Source organism: Silurus meridionalis, chromosome 16 (genome assembly GCF_014805685.1).
Source record: "Silurus meridionalis isolate SWU-2019-XX chromosome 16, ASM1480568v1, whole genome shotgun sequence".
Lineage (NCBI taxonomy): Eukaryota > Metazoa > Chordata > Actinopteri > Siluriformes > Siluridae > Silurus > Silurus meridionalis.
Genome location: NC_060899.1, coordinates 950,001 through 967,500, shown reverse-complemented (window position 1 = coordinate 967,500; position 17,500 = coordinate 950,001). Strand labels below are relative to the sequence as shown.

The 17,500-nt window shown below is 41.0% G+C and overlaps 1 protein-coding gene across 4 annotated transcripts in view; it reads right to left on the bottom strand.

The window, feature by feature from the left end:
• The window catches only part of l3mbtl1 (L3MBTL histone methyl-lysine binding protein 1), a 35,987-nt gene that overhangs the window by 1,374 nt on the left and 17,113 nt on the right, over positions 1 to 17,500 (bottom strand). For 3 of the 4 annotated variants that reach the window (XM_046868995.1, XM_046868993.1, XM_046868996.1), the window contains exons 7-22: positions 17,440 to 17,485; positions 17,256 to 17,344; positions 14,924 to 15,028; positions 13,428 to 13,563; positions 12,536 to 12,627; positions 12,304 to 12,461; positions 12,133 to 12,209; positions 11,047 to 11,132; positions 9,261 to 9,371; positions 8,683 to 8,824; positions 5,170 to 5,272; positions 4,014 to 4,208; positions 3,756 to 3,805; positions 1,216 to 1,373; positions 655 to 717; positions 1 to 576 (exon numbers count right to left, since the gene is read on the bottom strand). The exon at positions 1 to 576 is cut by the window's left edge and continues 1,373 nt beyond it. In XM_046868995.1, coding sequence (XP_046724951.1) covers positions 445 to 576; positions 655 to 717; positions 1,216 to 1,373; positions 3,756 to 3,805; positions 4,014 to 4,208; positions 5,170 to 5,272; positions 8,683 to 8,824; positions 9,261 to 9,371; positions 11,047 to 11,132; positions 12,133 to 12,209; positions 12,304 to 12,461; positions 12,536 to 12,627; positions 13,428 to 13,563; positions 14,924 to 15,028; positions 17,256 to 17,344; positions 17,440 to 17,485 — 1,743 coding nt within the window. In that variant the 3' untranslated portion in view covers positions 1 to 444. The remainder of the gene's footprint in view (positions 577 to 654; positions 718 to 1,215; positions 1,374 to 3,755; positions 3,806 to 4,013; positions 4,209 to 5,169; positions 5,273 to 8,682; positions 8,825 to 9,260; positions 9,372 to 11,046; positions 11,133 to 12,132; positions 12,210 to 12,303; positions 12,462 to 12,535; positions 12,628 to 13,427; positions 13,564 to 14,923; positions 15,029 to 17,255; positions 17,345 to 17,439; positions 17,486 to 17,500) is intronic. The other variant, XM_046868997.1, reaches the window with a different exon arrangement.

The window sequence follows — 17,500 nt, the reverse complement described above, 5'->3', positions numbered from 1 at the left end:
CAGGAGTGGTAGCTTGATACGGCTGGGATTTGAACTCATATGTTGAATACTTTAACCAGCTCTACTTACATTTTTTTTTTTTTTTATTAACATATTAAGAAAATGTGACCTGAAGGCCATCAAGTGCTTCTGTTGTGTCATTCAGTCATTTCCTGAATCATTCATCTGGATTTTTAATGTGGGGGAAAAAAAACTCAATCTCATCGATGAAATCACAGCGTTGTGTAGCAGAAAGAAGGATGAGGAGCCACGATGGTCCATTTAACACTTCAGCAAGTTCTGAGAGATACAGCAGCATTGGATTAGGGCTCAGTTACACTTTACTTCTCTCCGTTTCTGTCTCTTCTCTCTCTGGTGGGGTCCAGCAGTAAACACCAAACACATGATGGGTGATGGATTGTGGATGGATGAGAACATGGCACAGCACTGAGGCATCAGAGTCAACTACAGTCCTTCATCAGTGCTCTTGAACATCAGGATGGCGTTGTAGATCTTAAGGGCTGGTCCCAACTTGATGCTCATGATCTTCACTATATCTGTTTGAGTCAGCAGGAGGAAGGCCTCTCCATCGATCATCTACAGAAGACAGTTTTTATTTTTGAGGAGAATTAGCTCTCGATAGATGTGAGGAACCAAACATCACACGATACTCACTTCGTCTTTGAAAAGCCTCGCTTGGTCCTCACAACCGGTCAGATTCTGCACAAAGCCGAATACCTGCAGAAACACCAGAGTACTGAACATCCCATTCCACATCTACTCCCAATTCACTTTTATAATAAACTCCACTCTACTGGGAAGATGTTCCACTGGATTGCGTGACGATTCATTTAGCAAAAAAGGGTGTGAGTAAAGTCAGGTAGTGATGTAGGTGAGAGGGTGAGGAGGTTCCTGGGGTGCAGTCAGCATTCACATTCATCTGAAAGGTGATCAAGAGCTCTATAGCAGGAGATCTTCCACTATTTCCAACCCATGGAAAGCAGATGTTCATGAAGCTGGCTTTGTGCACATGGGCATGTCAGGGTGGAACAGCCTTGGTTCTTGTAGTTCAAGTGAAGTGAAAATTTCATGCAGCATCCAAATACAACTAATACAATTGTGTGTAGAACTTTGTTTGGAGAAGAACCACATCTGGATGGAAAAGTCGGGTGACCCAATACTTTTGAGCTGCTGAGTATATCTACACAGTTTGAATGCTGTGGAATAAACACTCACCTCTTCTACACTCCAGGAAGCTACTTGAGTGGCGTGAATTCCTGCAACACCTGGAAGGAGTTTGCAGTGTTGCTCCCAGCAGAGAGAAAGAGTTCGGTCTGAACTCGCGGTCAGTGCTGACATGAAGAGAGAGGGATACATGCTCTCTGATGTCATGTCTGAAACCCACCCACACACACACACACACACACACACACACACACACACACACACACAAGATCTAAAAGTGAAACAGTGAAGATTAAAACTTGAACTTGTTTGGCAGATATTTAAATCCTACATCATCCCTGTAATGTTGGTGATAAGTAGCAGCTCGTGTATTTCACCCCCAGATCTTCAGCAATGTTCTGCCTGAATCAGTCCACCTCTTAAGCCCATCATTATGACTCCACGTCTACAGAACCCATCAGTGTTATAGAGAAGTGCAGAAGATCAGAGCTGCATCACACACAGGATCTCATACAGTCACAATGAACATCATCACTAAAGCAACAAACACAATGATCACAATTCAACACGTCTCCTTTCACTGGAGCCACAACTGCACCTCCACATACATCATCTCCAGCAGAAACACACACACACACACACACACACACACACACACACACACACACACACACACACACATCATCTCCAGCAGGAGCATCAATATTCACCTCATCACATCACCCCGGGGTTTCCTGGATTTTTGTACATTGTTTCTTTACATTTGAAATAAAGGAAAAAAAATATTTTTTTGTTACAAATTCTACAGAAAAGAAAATTCAATTTATGTTTGTTTGTTTTGTGCTTTTAACAATAATCATCGTCTCAAAGCAGCTTTACACTGATAATGTGGTGATAAATATGAAAAGGTGTTCTTTATAAGTGTAAGTTTGTCCCTGATGAACAAGCCAGTGGCGACTGCCTTCTTCTTCTTCTTCTTCTTCTTCTTTTTCTTCTTCTTCTTCTGGCTTCTCCCATTAGGGGTCGCCACAGCGGATCATCCGTCTCCATACCCCCTGTCCTCTACATCTGCCTCTTTCACACCAACTACCTGCATGTCTTCTCTCACCACATCCATAAACCTCCTCCTTGATCTTCCTCTTTTCCTCCTTCCTGGTGTCTCCATCCTCAGCATTCTCCTACTGATATACCCCATGTCCCTCCTCTGCACATGTCCAAACATCTCAATCTCACCTCCCTCACCTTGCATCCAAAACGTCCTACATGCACTGTCCCTCTAATAAACTAATTTCTAATCCTGTCCATCCTCATCATCTCAACGAACATCTCAACATCTTCAGCTCTGCTACCTCCAGCTCCACCTCCTGTCTTTTACTCAATGCCACTGTCTCTAATCCATACAACATCTCAGGTCTCACCACAGTCCTATAAACTTTCATAGACACTCTTCTATCACAAATCACTCCTGCTATCACTCTTCTCCACCCACTCCACCCTGCCTGCACTCTTTTCTTCACTTCTCTAACACACTCTCCATTACTTTGCACTGTTGACCCCAGGTACCTGAACTCCTCCACCTTCTCCACCTCTTCTCCCTGTAACCGCACCCCTCCACTGCCCTCCCTCTCATTCACACACATGTACTCTGTCTTACTCCTACTGACTTTCATTCCCCTTCTCTCCAGCGTGTACCTCCACCTCTTCAGGATCTTCTCCACCTGCTCCTTACTCTCACCACAAATCACAATATCATCCACAAACATCATAGTCCAGGGAGACTCCTGTCTGACCTCGTCCATCAACCTGTCCATCACCACTGCAAACAGGAAAGGGCTCAGAGCCGATCCTTGATGCAGTCCAGCCTCCATCTTGAACCAGTCTGTCGTTCCTACTGCACACTTCACTGCTGTCACACTGTCCTCATACATGTCCTGCACCACCCTCACATACTTCTCTGACACACCTGACTTCTTCATCCAATACCATGGAGACGATGTTGAGGTGCAGTGATGGAGATCAGAAGCAAACTGTAGTCCTGAGTCAGTGTAGCAGACTGTTGATATTAACTACAGTCCAAATCCTCAAAGCTCCTGTTCTTACTCCAGAATCTCATGAATCCCCATAAAAGAAAACACAAAAAAAGGTTTTGGTGACTTTTCCTCACCATGTCCAGCTTTTTCTTAAAAAGTCCATCTTGTAAATGTATCTGCAACCAAATCAGTTTCTTCTCTTCTGTCAGTCATTAGAAAACTGAGAATCATTGGGAGTTTGTAAACTCTCTGACTAGTGACCGCGGATTCTTCATTCGAAAATGCTGATGTTATTGGACGCCTGCTAGAGGGTCTCAGTGTCATCAACTCGAAATCTGATTGGTTAAAACAACAGCTTCACGCAACATGTCATTTATGCTACATGGGCCGCACTGTGGATTCTGAAAGCCTCACGTCTGATTCCTTCTGACTCCGGCAACACGTGATATGATAAACAGACACCCTCTAGAGGTGCACCAGAGAGAAAAACGTAAACCAGTGAGTCTGATGATGAAATGATGAATGTGTGTTATATTTATGAAAGTTTAGGAATAAACTCACTTTGATAGGCTCGTTGTTGGTTCTTGCGATATTTAGGAGGACGGCCAATCCTGAAAAAGCAATTAAACACGTGACGAATCTACATCACAATCGTTTCTGACTCAAAAAGTCCTTCCTAATTTTATTTGAATATTTTGATGCCTGGTGAAAGTTATTTCTATTTATTCCTGTCTGTTACACTTCATATCAACACAGCAATTCTGAATATAACCTTTTTCTTAATCTGAAATTAAAGAGACGTGTTAATTATTTAATTACCTGCCGTGATAACGAGATTTTTTTGCCCTCTGGCCAAAGACAAGTAGGTTGCGTTTGGATCCTTCTGTATCTGACAGATCCATTTTGACCCGTCCCTGATTCCTCTCAGCCAACGGGCAACCGGATATACAGTGATGCGCTGTAAAACGTCCGGTCACATGACCTGAGCCGTCACACCCGGGGGTAGGGCACTTCCTGTTTCACAGATTGGCATAAATCCATTTAACATACACTTAGCTCATACTTATTTATATAAATATTAGGGGTGTAACGAGATGCAAATGCACACTTCGGTATGTATTCCGTATAAAATGCCGGCTTTGCATAATAAAATAAAAAAATGTATATAAAATATATAAATATAAATATAAATATAAATATAAATATAAAGCACTACTCGATCCGTATCAGAAACACAATTTGTACTGTGCATGTGAGAAATCACATGAATATTGATGACTTCCTGTTATAACCTACATTTTTACGACAGTGTAGAGATATGAATATATATTCAATTTAATCAATATAATAAAGATTTTTTATTGCATTCATTTTATTTTATTTTTTTTTTTAATTCTTTGGTTATTCAACACATTTTAGATTTAAAACTTTTTATAACAAAGCCCAAGATCTGCCCATATACATAAGATTAAATAAAAGTAATTAATCAATTAATTGATTGATTAATTGGGTAATTGATTAATTGATTGGTGATAATAATAATAATAATAATAATAATAATAATATTAATTATTATTAATAATAATATGAATAGTAATAATAATAATAATAATAATAATAATAATAATAATTGTATGCCAGAAAAGTCAGAACAATAGTAGTGGGATAAAAAGTAGATCTCAGAATTTAAAGAGTTTAAAGTCTCAATAACATCCAACCAAATCTGTATTGTCTTTCTGGTGGTATATTCTAACTGTGGTACATTCCAAGAAGGCAATGTCCAACAAGTAAGAGATCCAAGTTAATATAACTGTAGCTGAATCCAACCACAGTTTCATGATAACCTTAATAATAATTCTATTTTAAGACTAAACTAACTTGCAGTCTGACACTTAATATGTTTTTGAAGGAACTCAGATTTAACCATTTCTGCACATTAAACCAAGACACTATATATACACACACACAGACTGACCTGTTATGGAAGTTGTATTTAGAGTTGCTGCGGGGGTTGGGGCCAGGTTTACATGGTGTTGAGGTGAAATTAGATGGAGCTGCAGCGATGGTTTCTCTCGGACCTGAAGAACAGACATGATGTTAAACTCATTCAGCGCATGGTCTTATACATACACAAATATACTATTATACAACTACTAATACCTAGTGATGTGACAATCCATTCAACACAACACAAAACAATGCAATGACAAAAATTAGATGCTCTGCAATCGAATATGTTTTAGAAAGTTCACTTTTATTTCTTTGGTTCAGACAAATCATCAGTTTAGAGCCTTCTGACTTCTAACACATGGCCCCTTCACACACACACGGCTTTGAGGTGCAAATAAAAAAGATGAATAAAAACAGACGTTCTTTTTCTGTTCTTTGTGCAGGAAAATGCAGCTCTACCTCTGCCATGTTAATCTGTATTCTATGTATCTTTCAGAACACGCCTCGGCCTCCGTAGTGTTATGATGCTCATATTCATGTAGCAGCAGCGGTGCTGAGAGAACGCGCTCAAGAAATGATGAGGAATCGACCTACATGTCAAATACTGGTCACAATAATTTTACAGAAATAAAGTTTGTTTATTTGTGTGTGTGTGTGTGTGTGTGTGTGTGTGTGTGTGTGTGTGTGTGTGTGTGTGTGTGTGTGTGTGTGTGTGTGTGTGTGTCTAGGCTGCAGGACGCTAGATGGGATTAAGGGAGGAGGTTCTAAAGGATGACCCGTGATCTCACACACTCCAGTGCTCATGTTAGTTCTCACTCTCCAGTGTTCTGTAGTGTTTAAAGACTATAATCACACTCTTGATGTCACCCAAATGAGGATGAGGTTCTGCTTTTGAGTCTGGTTCCTCTCAAGGTTCATCTAAGGGAGCTTTTCCTTCACCACAGTCACCACAGGCTGCTCATAATAGACATACACATCGCTCACCTTAACTCTTACATTTTGTAAAGCTGCTTTGAGACATTGTCCGTTATGAAAAGCGCAATAGAAATAAACTTGACTTGACCATCCACGAATCCAGAATTGCATTCGCAGGCAGCAGCTTGGTGTCACTTGTTTTCTCCCAGGTGACGCCTCCATTACACTAATGGGTCTGGTTGCCTCTGACACTCTGAGTTTGTGTTGACACGTGAGAATGTATTTAAGCAGACTAAGGTTGTTGAGAGATTTATGATCAAACTCTTGATGTCACCCAGATGACATAGTGGTAGTGGAGTGGTAGCTCCAGCGGTTAAGGCGCTGGGTTACCGATCGGAAGGTCGGGGGTTCAAGCCCCGGTATCGCCAAGCTTCCACTCTTGGGCCCTTGAGCAAGGCCCTTAACCCTCTATGCTCCAGGGGCGCCGTATCATGGCTGACCCTGCGCTCTGACCCCAGCTTCTAAGCAAGCTGGGATATGCGAAGAACAAATTTCACTGTGCTGTAAAGTATATGTGACAAATAAAGGCTATTCTATTCTATGAGGATGGGTTCCCCTTTTGAGTCTGGTTCCTCTCAAGGTTTCTTCCTCATAACATCTAAGGGAGTTTTTCCTTGCCACAGTCGCCACGGCTGCTCATCAGGGACAAATTCACACCATTCACCATCACTGTTGATTTCTGTAAAGCTGCTTTGAGACAATGTCTGTTGTGAAAAGCGCTATACAAATAAACTTGACTTGACATGACTTGACTAAGGTAGAACCTTTGGTACACTAATCAGCAGTTAAAGATGACTCGTTCAGATGATATGTTCAAATTCTCCTTCTAGCTCCACTGGATGTTTTTATTGTCATAAGCCTGGCAGAAGCAAGACAGGCAGAAACAAGCTCCTAGTCATTACCAACGGCTTACACCAACAAAAAGCCTGAGTCCTGCTCCAGGTTTTGTTGGACAGAATGTTGATGAATCTCTTGATTCATGTTATCGGCCATTTGTAACAGATGGTACATGTTCTTTAGTTGGGAAAGATCAAACTGCTGTACCTGACAAAATTCTTTGTGATACTGGCGCTACTCAGTCATTCATATTAACTGATGTTTTATCTTTTTCAGACCAGACCTTCTGTCCTTCTGAACACATGCATTTTGTAAAGGGATTACCATGCAGTACATTGAGGTTCCTCTTCACTATGTGTACCTGCACTCAAGTCTAGCTACAGGGATATACAGTGGTATAAAGTGGTATGTTAGTCTTTACCTGTTGTGTTGTGTGTTAAGGTGTTACTTTCATATTAGGGAATGACATAGCTGGAGGTAAAGTCCAGTCTTAGAAGTTCTGAAGAGCCCTGCTAACAGTCTCTTACCAGATGATCTGTCGCAAGATCACCCCACAGTGTTCCCTGCATGTGCTGTGACACTTTTAGAAGATGTGGCCGACCTATCAGATTCATTTCCTGCTAAAGATGGTGCAGAGTCTGCCGTGTTGTCTCCTCCCACTGCTTGTTCTTTAGACCCAGTGGCTTCAATGAATATTCAGAGCACAGATGCTCAACTTTCTGAGTTACCTATTAATCGTTTACAACTTGTTGAGGCTCAAAAGGCTGATCCCAGCCTGAAGAAGTATTTTTCAACTGTGTGTAGATGAAGAGTCCATGAAGAGTTGGTAAAGCGACAAGTAGCTTATTTTGTAGAGAAAAATATTTTAATGCGGAAATGGTCTCACACTGATTCATCTTTTGACAGTGTCTTTCAGACTGTGGTACCTTCAGTTTATAGGCAAGGTGTAGTTCAAGTAGCGCATGATCATCCTTGGTCAGGACACTTTGGCATCACAAAAATGTTTTCATGTATTTTTTAAACATTTCTTTTTGCCTGCACTCAGGAAAGATGTTGAGATGTTGCACTTTTTGTCAGTGTACTGAGAAGCCAAATGAAGTTATTCCCCCAGCACCTCTTTACCCTATACCAGCACTTGGGGAGCCATTTGAGCGTGTTCTTTTTGATTGCATTGGTTTTCTGCCTAGAGAACTAGAACTAGAGAAAATGTTGTTGCTGATGCACTGTCATGCATCTAAATGTTGTGTTGTATACTGTTCTTTTTTTCTGCATAGAGGTTTGCTCTTTGGAGTGGGCGTGTTACGTGTCTGTGCTGTTTTTTTTACTTTTTCCCAACCCCTAGTGTTGGCTCTGTCTTTGGCTCTCTACTATATACAGTATATAGGTGGAGTCACCTGGTACTTGTAATGGAGGCCTAAAAAAAGGACCAATGAAGGGCAAGAGCCTGATCAGCTGAGGCGGAGCCTACAGTTCAAAAACATCTACCTGAAGCCCTGCCTGGGAGATGGAAGAGGAAAGAGAGAACTGTTTGCTAGTTGCCTGGTTGTACTAACTCACCTGGTTTGAGAACAGGTAAGAACGTGCCTATACTATATATATATATAGTAGAGCGCCAAAGACAGAGCTAACACAAGAAGGTGGGTAGAAGTAAAAAATAAACAGAACAAACATGTAACAGTGTGTGTGTGTGTGTGTGTGTGTGTGTGTGTGTGTGTGTGTGTCTCACTAGTCTGCAGGACGCTGGATGGGGTTGAGGGAGGAGGTTTTAAAGGATGAGCCGTGCTCTCACACCATCCAACAGGATGAAGATCAGGGTGATCAGAGTCCATCCACTCGTCATACACGTGACTCCAACCATCAAAATGGATCTGACGGTAAAAACTATTTACTGTTACAGTTTACTACATCCTGTATGTCATAAATAATAAAATATAAATCAAGAAAAACAATGAATTAAGGAGGAAAGTTGAAACACTCTCCTGCATTAAAAATTATAATCAGGCCTTTTTAATAATCAAATAGAAATGTACACTTTTATATGTACAATAGCAATATGAATAAATGTATAGTAAAAAAATCTAATTTAAAAACTGTCACTATCTCATAATGGAAATAATTATGGTAGTTAAAGTGTTGTGTTTATTGCTGTCATGCTCGTGTGCAGAAAATCTGCTACCTGATTCACAAAAATGGATAATGAAACGTATTAAATTAAATTCATTTTCTTCAATTTCTTTGCACAAACCATAAAAATAAAACATTAACCGTAAATGTTTCAGTGTTCTGCTTTAATTCATCACTCACTTTAACCCTGTGAGTGTCCACTTCCTGTATGCTGGCCACACGGATCAGCGCCGGACTTCTCTTATCTACTACCTCCAACTTCATGTTCACCTGGAAGCTGTGAGGAGGACGCTACATCCGGGGTGGGGGTTGGGGGGTTGGGGGGTGGAGAGAGGAAGATAACCTCAACTTATACACACAACAATAACTAGTGCTTAATGAAGCTAATGTAACTAACTAATGGAAGCTAATGGCTACCGGTTTATCATCGTCCAGGCAATTCACATTCCTGAAGATGTGTTTACACACACACACATACAACCTCAATTCCAAAAAAGTTGGGACACTGGGTAAAATGTAAAAAACAGAATGTAATGATTTGCAAATCTCATGAATCCATATTTTATTCACAGTAGAACATAGAAAACATCAAATGTTAAAACTGAGAAAATGTAAGAAAAAGTAAGTTATTAAAATTAAACAGTTAGTAAATAATCGGGTTAATTGAGAGCAGGTCAGTAAAATGATTGGGGTATGAATCGTGTCTTAGAGAGTCTCTCAGCAGTAAAGATGGGCGGAGTTTCACCAATCTGTGAAAAACTGTCTACAAACTGTTCAATTTCAGAATAATAATCTGCAAAACAGTTAAATTTTTAATCATTTACAGAACATAAGATCATTGAAACTTTCAAAGAATCTGGAGAAATCTCTGTACACAAGGGACAGGGTTGAATTCCACCCTTAGAATCTGTCTCTCTTTCTTTCTTTTTTGAACCCATGGACACCATGTCATCTGGACTAAAGAGAAGAGGGATCTTCTGGCTTGTTCTCAGGTTTAGTTAAAAAGCTGCATCTCTGATGGTTATAGTAGAGCATTAGTGCCTGTGGAATGAGCAGCTTGTACATGTGGAAAGGTTTCATCAATGCTGAACGCTATATACAGGTTTTAGAGCAACAAATGCTTCCATCCAGAAAATTTCTTTTTCAGAAAAGGCCTTGTTTATTTGAGCAACACAATGCTAACTGCATACTGACTTCATAGTAGAAGAGTCCGGGTTCTGAACTGGCCTACCTGCAGTCTAGACCTTTCACCATCTGAAAACATCTGAAAACACCATTAAGCAAAAAACACAACAAAGAAAACCAAAACTGTTAAGCAGCTATGTGTCTTGTATCAGACACATATGAGACAACATTCTTCTCCCAAAACCTCAGCAACTGCTCTCCTCAGTTCCCAGATGTATATGAACAGAAGACGTGAAGCTACACAGTGGGGAAACATGATCGTTATATGGACATTATTTTTTTCCTTTAAATGATATAAATTCTTAGTTTTAACATTTGATATGTTTTCTATGTTTAAATGTGAGTAGAATATAAATTTATGAGATTTTCAAATCGTTACATTCTTTGTTTATTTACATTTCACACAGCGTCCCAAAGTTTTTGGAATTGGGGTTGTATGTATATACACACACAACATACATGTCCATTCTTTTGTCAACATTTATAGAACAGTGCATTATAGAGAGTCAGAAACCATGAACGTTTCAGGTCCTGAAAACCTCCTCAAAGCTGACACACTTTGAGAAACGCTAAACCGGTAGCTCAGACTGTATGAAGTATTAGCTTTATACGCGTCATAGGTAAAGAAGACGTTTGGTATCTACAATCAACTTCATATGGGGTAAAGAAGCGTAACGCTGGAGCGGTTAAACTCAGACTCGGGTCAATGCAATGCCAGTCATGTTCGCATTTTTGGAAACGGGTATTATGGAATGTATTTTTTCTTGATTGTTTTGCGCACCACTTTAAAAGCGTCTGCAGGCACCGCTGTGGATCCGGTCTCGTCCAGGTAACGCTCCCAGGAGAACCGACCCGGCTCAGGGTAATCTGGAAGGTCACATAAGACAAATTTGAAGGTAATTTGACCATGTTTTGGATTGTAGAGGAGGTGGTAGCTCAGTGGTGAAGGCATTGGAATTGGATCATATTGGAAGGTCATGAGTTCCAATCCCAACACCACCAAGCTACGGCTGCTGGGTCCTTGAGCAAAGCCCCCAACTGCTCAGATGTTGCTCTGCCAAATGCCATAAATGTACATGTTTTTGGATTGTAGATCAGATTTCTTCACTTTATACTTTTTATTTTAATTGAATTTGCACATTTATTAGTGTATTATAATTAGCATTCTTCTGAAGCATAGAAGACTATTATAGGAAAAATAATAGAACAAACACTAATTAGAGATGCATCACAAAGAATATAAATAAGATATTTCCCTCAGAAGACAGAATTTATATATTATGTGTGTATATACACACACACTGATCAGGTATAACATTATGACATTATGACATTCTGGGTGGTGAAGTGAAGAACACTGATGATCTTCATCATGGCACCTGTTAGCGAGTGGATTAATTCATCAGGCAGCAGGTGAACATTTTGTGCTCAAAGTTGATGTTAGAAGCCGAAAAAATGGGCGTAAGGATTTGAGCGAGTTTGACAAATTGAGACGTCTAGACGTCTGGATTAAAGCGTCTCCAAATCTGCAGCTCTTGTGGGATGTTCCTGGTCTGCAGTGGTCAGAATCTATCAAAAGTGCTCCAAGGAAGGAACAATGGTGAACCGGCGACAGGGTCGTGGGGGACGAGGATCATTGATGCACGAGAGGAGCGAAGTCTGGACGTGGGGTCCGATCCAACAGACGAGCGTCTGTAGCTCAAACTGCTGAAAAAGTTCATGCTGTTGATGATCGATGGGTCACGACTGTTTTAGCAGCAAAAGGGGACCAACACAATATTAGGCAGATGCTCATAATGTTATTCCTGATCAGTGTGTGTACATTACTGCCATGTAATCACCTCTGGGCGTTAAACCTGTCACTCACCTTGTGGAGGTGTGAGGGGGAGGCCCCTCTCTTTACACCAGCCGATGGGGTGAATGTACGGACTTCGAGCATCACACCTTTTAACAGAAATCGCAAAACACTTTATAGGGTATTAATGACTAGAGAAAGAATAGAAATGTGTAGAACGCAGCGTTTCTAACACACACACACCAGTAATCGTATGTATCATCCCAGTTATCAAAGTGCACTAGAAATCGTTTGCCCACTATGTCTGTCACCGTGGCAACGCAGATGAGAGACGGGTTCATGCGGTCCACTGCTTCCAGCTTCAAACCGACCTCAAAGCCGTGTTCCTCGTCTGTCTCGATCTGCGTGAGGAACATTTGTTTTGTATGAACATTTATTTTGTTTTTTTACACGTATTTCACTGCTGATGACTTACGTTGCCTGGGTTGGTGAACAGTTCCTTTGGGGCAGCTTGTGCTTTGGTGAGTTTTAAATAGCAGTCCCATGAAAACTCCTCTTCCTTATACCCTGTAAAAGAGCGATGGTGTTAGAGCGATAAACTCCACGTCTCACACTGAGATCTCAAACTGCTGCCAATGATTTTCTCCTGGTTTTCTCCAGGTTTGTTTCTTACGCTTGTTTTGGCTGATATTTTGTGCTCAAGCTGTGAAGGTGTGGGTGTGAATGATGCATCATTTGCTGTTATACACTGTATGGACTAAAGTATTGGCACACCTGACTTTTCCACCCATATGTGCTTCTTCCCCACATTGGTCCTACAAAGTTGGAGACACACAATTATGTAGGACATCTTTGGATGTAGGAGCATGGAAGTTTCCTTTCACTTGAACTAGGAGAACCAAAACCTGTTCCAGAATTACAATCGCCCTGTGCACAAGCTCCATGAAGATCTGCTTTCCATGGGTTGGAAGATGTAAAAGATCTCTTGCTATAGAGCTCCAACCATACTGAACACCCCCACATCAGTGCCTGAGGTTATTAACACCCTTGTGGCTGAATGACTCTCCACAAAATCTAGTGGAACATCTCAGAAGAGTGGAGCTTATTGTAACAGCACATGAAATCGAAATGTGGAATTGGATGTTCAAAAAGAAGCACATCAAACACACCATTGTGCACAAAAGCTTATGTATTATGTTTTGGGGAAAGATGTCATTAGTTTAGATAATGGTTACATTTTTTTTCTTCCAAAAGTCAAGTTTCTAAACCCATTACATTGACTCCGACTCCACCCCCCAATTTTACAATCTACATAGAAACAACTCAAATTCCATCCAGTGTTGATGATTCTAGATGAACTTGTGTACCTTTGGGAGTGTGTAGTTTGTGTCCTGTGCTCTCACACCAGCCTGGAGAGTGAATATCAGGAGAATTAGCATTGACCCAAAAGTCATGGCAGTCTGAGTACCCGTCAAAATGGAGGCGTAATCTGTAACCGCAAACCTGCAGAGAAAAACAAATTATGGCTGAACACGTGGATTTGTAAAACATCAGGGCTAAAAAGCATCAGCGCCACCAACAGGGCAAAGTCAGATGTGATTTAGTTTTCTCTGGTGTTTTGGTACCAGTGATCAGTGTTCCTGTCGTGTTGTCTTCGGATCTGCCTGATTCATCTCTGGATGGCGTTCAATTAGAGATTGAGTGAGGATGGTTTTAGATCAACAGCCTGAATATCCATGAAGATACTCAAGAACTTTGAGGATGTATTTGGACTGTAATTAATATCAACTGTCTGCTGCAATGTGCTCAGGAACACAGTTTGCATGAAGTTCTGCATTTACACATCCATCACTGAACCCCTCAACACTGATGGATCTGTAATTATTGGACATTCAGTGATGAGGATGAGGTTCCCTTTTGAGTCTGGATCCTCTCAAGGTTTGTTCCTCATGTCACCTCAGGAGGTTTTTCCTTCAGTTGAGCTGATGTTAAACTATTCAATTTATTTGCAACTTGGGGAAAAACTACTGCAAATAAACGAGGAAACAAACAAACAAACAAGTGATGAAAGATCTCCACGTTTTGCATTGGAAATGAGTTGCATCTACTTTTGCTGATGGTCCCAATTAATCAATATACCGTAATTTCCGGACAATTAAACGCACACTAATATAAGCCGCATCCACTGAATTTGACAAAGATTTTTATTTTGAACATAAATACGCCGCACCTGTCTATAAGCCGCAGGTGTCTACACTGAAACTAATGAACTTTACACAGGCTTTAATGAAAGACAGTGTCTGTTACACGGCTTGTATCTAAACAGTAGCTACCAAGAAAGTCATTGTTCACTGTCTTCCTCCTTCCTTTCACAACTATTTCTCTCGAGAGTTTTTCTTTTGGCATCGTCGTGTGTTTAAAAATCACCATCGGTGAATCTTTTCTCCCGATGCCGTGCAGCTCAGAACACAGGTGAAGTGTGTTTTCATGCTCGGTTGTTTTCAGCGTGACGAATGATTCTCATTTCCTGTAGACAGTCCGAGTGAGCGGCAGGTCAAACCTCAGAGGAACATCATCCATATTTATGATGTGGTGCGGCCCGATTCAGTGGGAGCGCATCTGATTTAATATAAAGAGTTTCATTGGTTCACCTGAACCTGTTCTGCAATTTCATTGGTCTAATGTTATGGGGCTCAGTTTTTTGGTTTGAAGTTTGTGAAACCGAGAAAAAACCCCGGAAAAAAATCCATAAATTAGCCGCTTCGTTGTTTAAGCCGCGGGGTTTAAAGCGTGGGAAAAAAGGTAGCGGCTTATAGTCCGGAAAATACGGTACTTAAACACACATCTGTAACACACACCGTACCTCAGCCACAGTCAGGACGAAGTACATGGAGGGATGCTGGGGGTCGATACCTTCCAACTTCATGCCTTGGCAAAAGTTGTTTGGACTTTCAGGAACTTGTTGTGCCTATACACAGAAAAAGACTTAAACTTGATCTTAGTTCAGTCTATAGATTGTTTTAACTACAACCTGCTACTAGAAACAGGATTATTTATACAAAACTTAATTCTGATTCCAATTTTAAGGTCATTTATTTATTAGCGGGTCATGCGCTGAAGCTGTGTAGATATCTTCATAAGCTCTAGAAACATCTGGTAATTTGGCCCACTGATATGGGAAATGTTCCAACCAAACTTTAGAAAACGTGTTCATGATGTAACTGCTGGATTTCTTGAGTTGAGTCGAGATTACATGCACCATATGTGCTTCTTTTTGAAGATCCCATTTCACATTTACTCCTTATTTACTTTTTTTTACTATTTTGCTGAAAGAATGGAAATGGCAGTGGTGAACACGTATTTTGAGTAGAAGGAGGAGCACAGGGGGACGTATAAGAGTGGAAGAAGGTGCACACAGGTGGACTATGTTCTGGATGATTGTGGAGCTACTGCAGGAGTGATCAGGGAGTCAGTTAGAAAGGTACTTGGTGTAACATCTGGAAATAGAAAGGAAGACAAAGAGATGTGGTGGTGGAATGAGGAAGTGCAGAAGAGCAGAAGGAGAAAGAAGTTGGAGAAACAGAATTGGGATTGACAGAGTGATGAGAAAAGTAGGCAGGAGAACAAGGAGATGCAGCAGCAGGTGAAGAGGGATGTGGTGAAAGCCAAGGAAAAGGCATACCAGGAGCTGTAGGAGAAGTTGGATAATGAGGAAGGAGAAAAGGATTTGTAGCGATTGTCCAGGCAGAGGGACCGAGCTGGGAAGGATGTGCTGCAAGTTAGAGCAATAAAGGATGGAGATGGATATGGGTTCATGCATTATTTGCTTTGAGAATGTTAATGGAGAAGAATAGAAAAGGACAGGAGGAGCTGCATTGTGTGTTTGTGGATTTAGAGAAAGCGTACGACAGGGTGGAGAGAGGAGTTGTGGTATTGTATAAGGAAGTCAGGTGTGTCAGAGAAGTATGTGAGGGTGGTGCAGGACATGTATGAGGACAGTGTGACAGCAGTGAAGTGTGCAGTAGGAACGACAGACTGGTTCAAGGTGGAGGTTGGACTGCATTAAGGATCGGCTCTGAGCCCGTTCCTGTTTGCAGTGGTGATGGACAGGTTGAAGGACGAGGTCAGACAGGAGTTTCCGTGGACTATGATGTTTGCGGATGATATTGTGATTTGTGGTGAGAGTAGTGAGCAGGTGGAGAAGATCCTGGAGAGGTGGAGGTACACGCTGGAGAGAAGAGGAATGAAAGTCAGTAGGAGTAAGACAGAGTACATGTGTGTGAATGAGAGGGAGGGCAGTGGAGGGGTGCAGTTGCAGGGAGAAGAGGTGGAGAAGGTGGAGGAGTTCAGGTACCTGGGGTCAACGGTGTAAAGTAATAAAAAGAGTGTTAGAGAAGTGAAGAAAAGAGTGCAGGCAGGGTGGAGTGGGTGGAGAAGAGTGATAGCAGGAGTGATTTGTGATAGAAGAGTATCTGTGAGAGTGAAAGGGAAAGTTTAGATTAGAAAGTTTGCACCTCCTCTAACTTTTGTCCAGCCTTCACCAGGATCATCTTCAAAACATCTGTTCATGGTCATACCACACACATCATCTGACTCCTGTGATTGTTAAAGCAGCAGTCACCCTGTCTGGGTTCTTTTCAAAAGTTGATGCTTAAATATATTTTAATTACGTATTCACGTATTATTGCAGATTTTATGTACAAGTCGATAATAAAATTTAAAAAAACGCATTAAAATGTCAAAAATACTCAATAATTAAGCAATTCATAAAGAAAGTATACAATGTACATACAAAATTATTGAAACGTGACTTTAGTCATGACTTCTCCAAATTATTACACAAAAATGTACAAACAATTGTATTGAACATATTTGGATGCAGGAGCATGAAATCTTCTTGTGCACAAATCCAGCTCCATTAGGATCTGCTTTTTATTGGTTGGAAGATGTTGAAGATCTCCTGCTGTAGAACTCCAACTCTACTAAACACTATTGGGATGAATGTGAACTCTGACTGCACCCCAGGAACCTTCTCACCTTCTCACCTACATCAGTACCTGATTTCACTAACACCCTTGTAGCTAAATTAATCTCTACAAAATCTAGTGGAACATCTTCCCAGAAGAGTGGAGCTCATTTTAACAGCAAATAGGGATGTCCACAAACTTGTGGTGGTATGAGGAAACGGTTTGTACCTCCTGGAAGAGTTTGACCGGAGCTGCGATGGCCTTCAGCTCATCCAGATACTGCGCCCATGACCATGACTCTGCTTTAGCATCTGTTCCTGCACAGACAATCCAGGGTTTATTACATACCACAGAACACACACACACACACACACACACACACACACACACACACACACACACACACACACACCTGTTTTGTCTTGTCCTTCTGTTTGTAGGTCTTCAGATTTCCCTTCCTAAAGAAAGTAAGA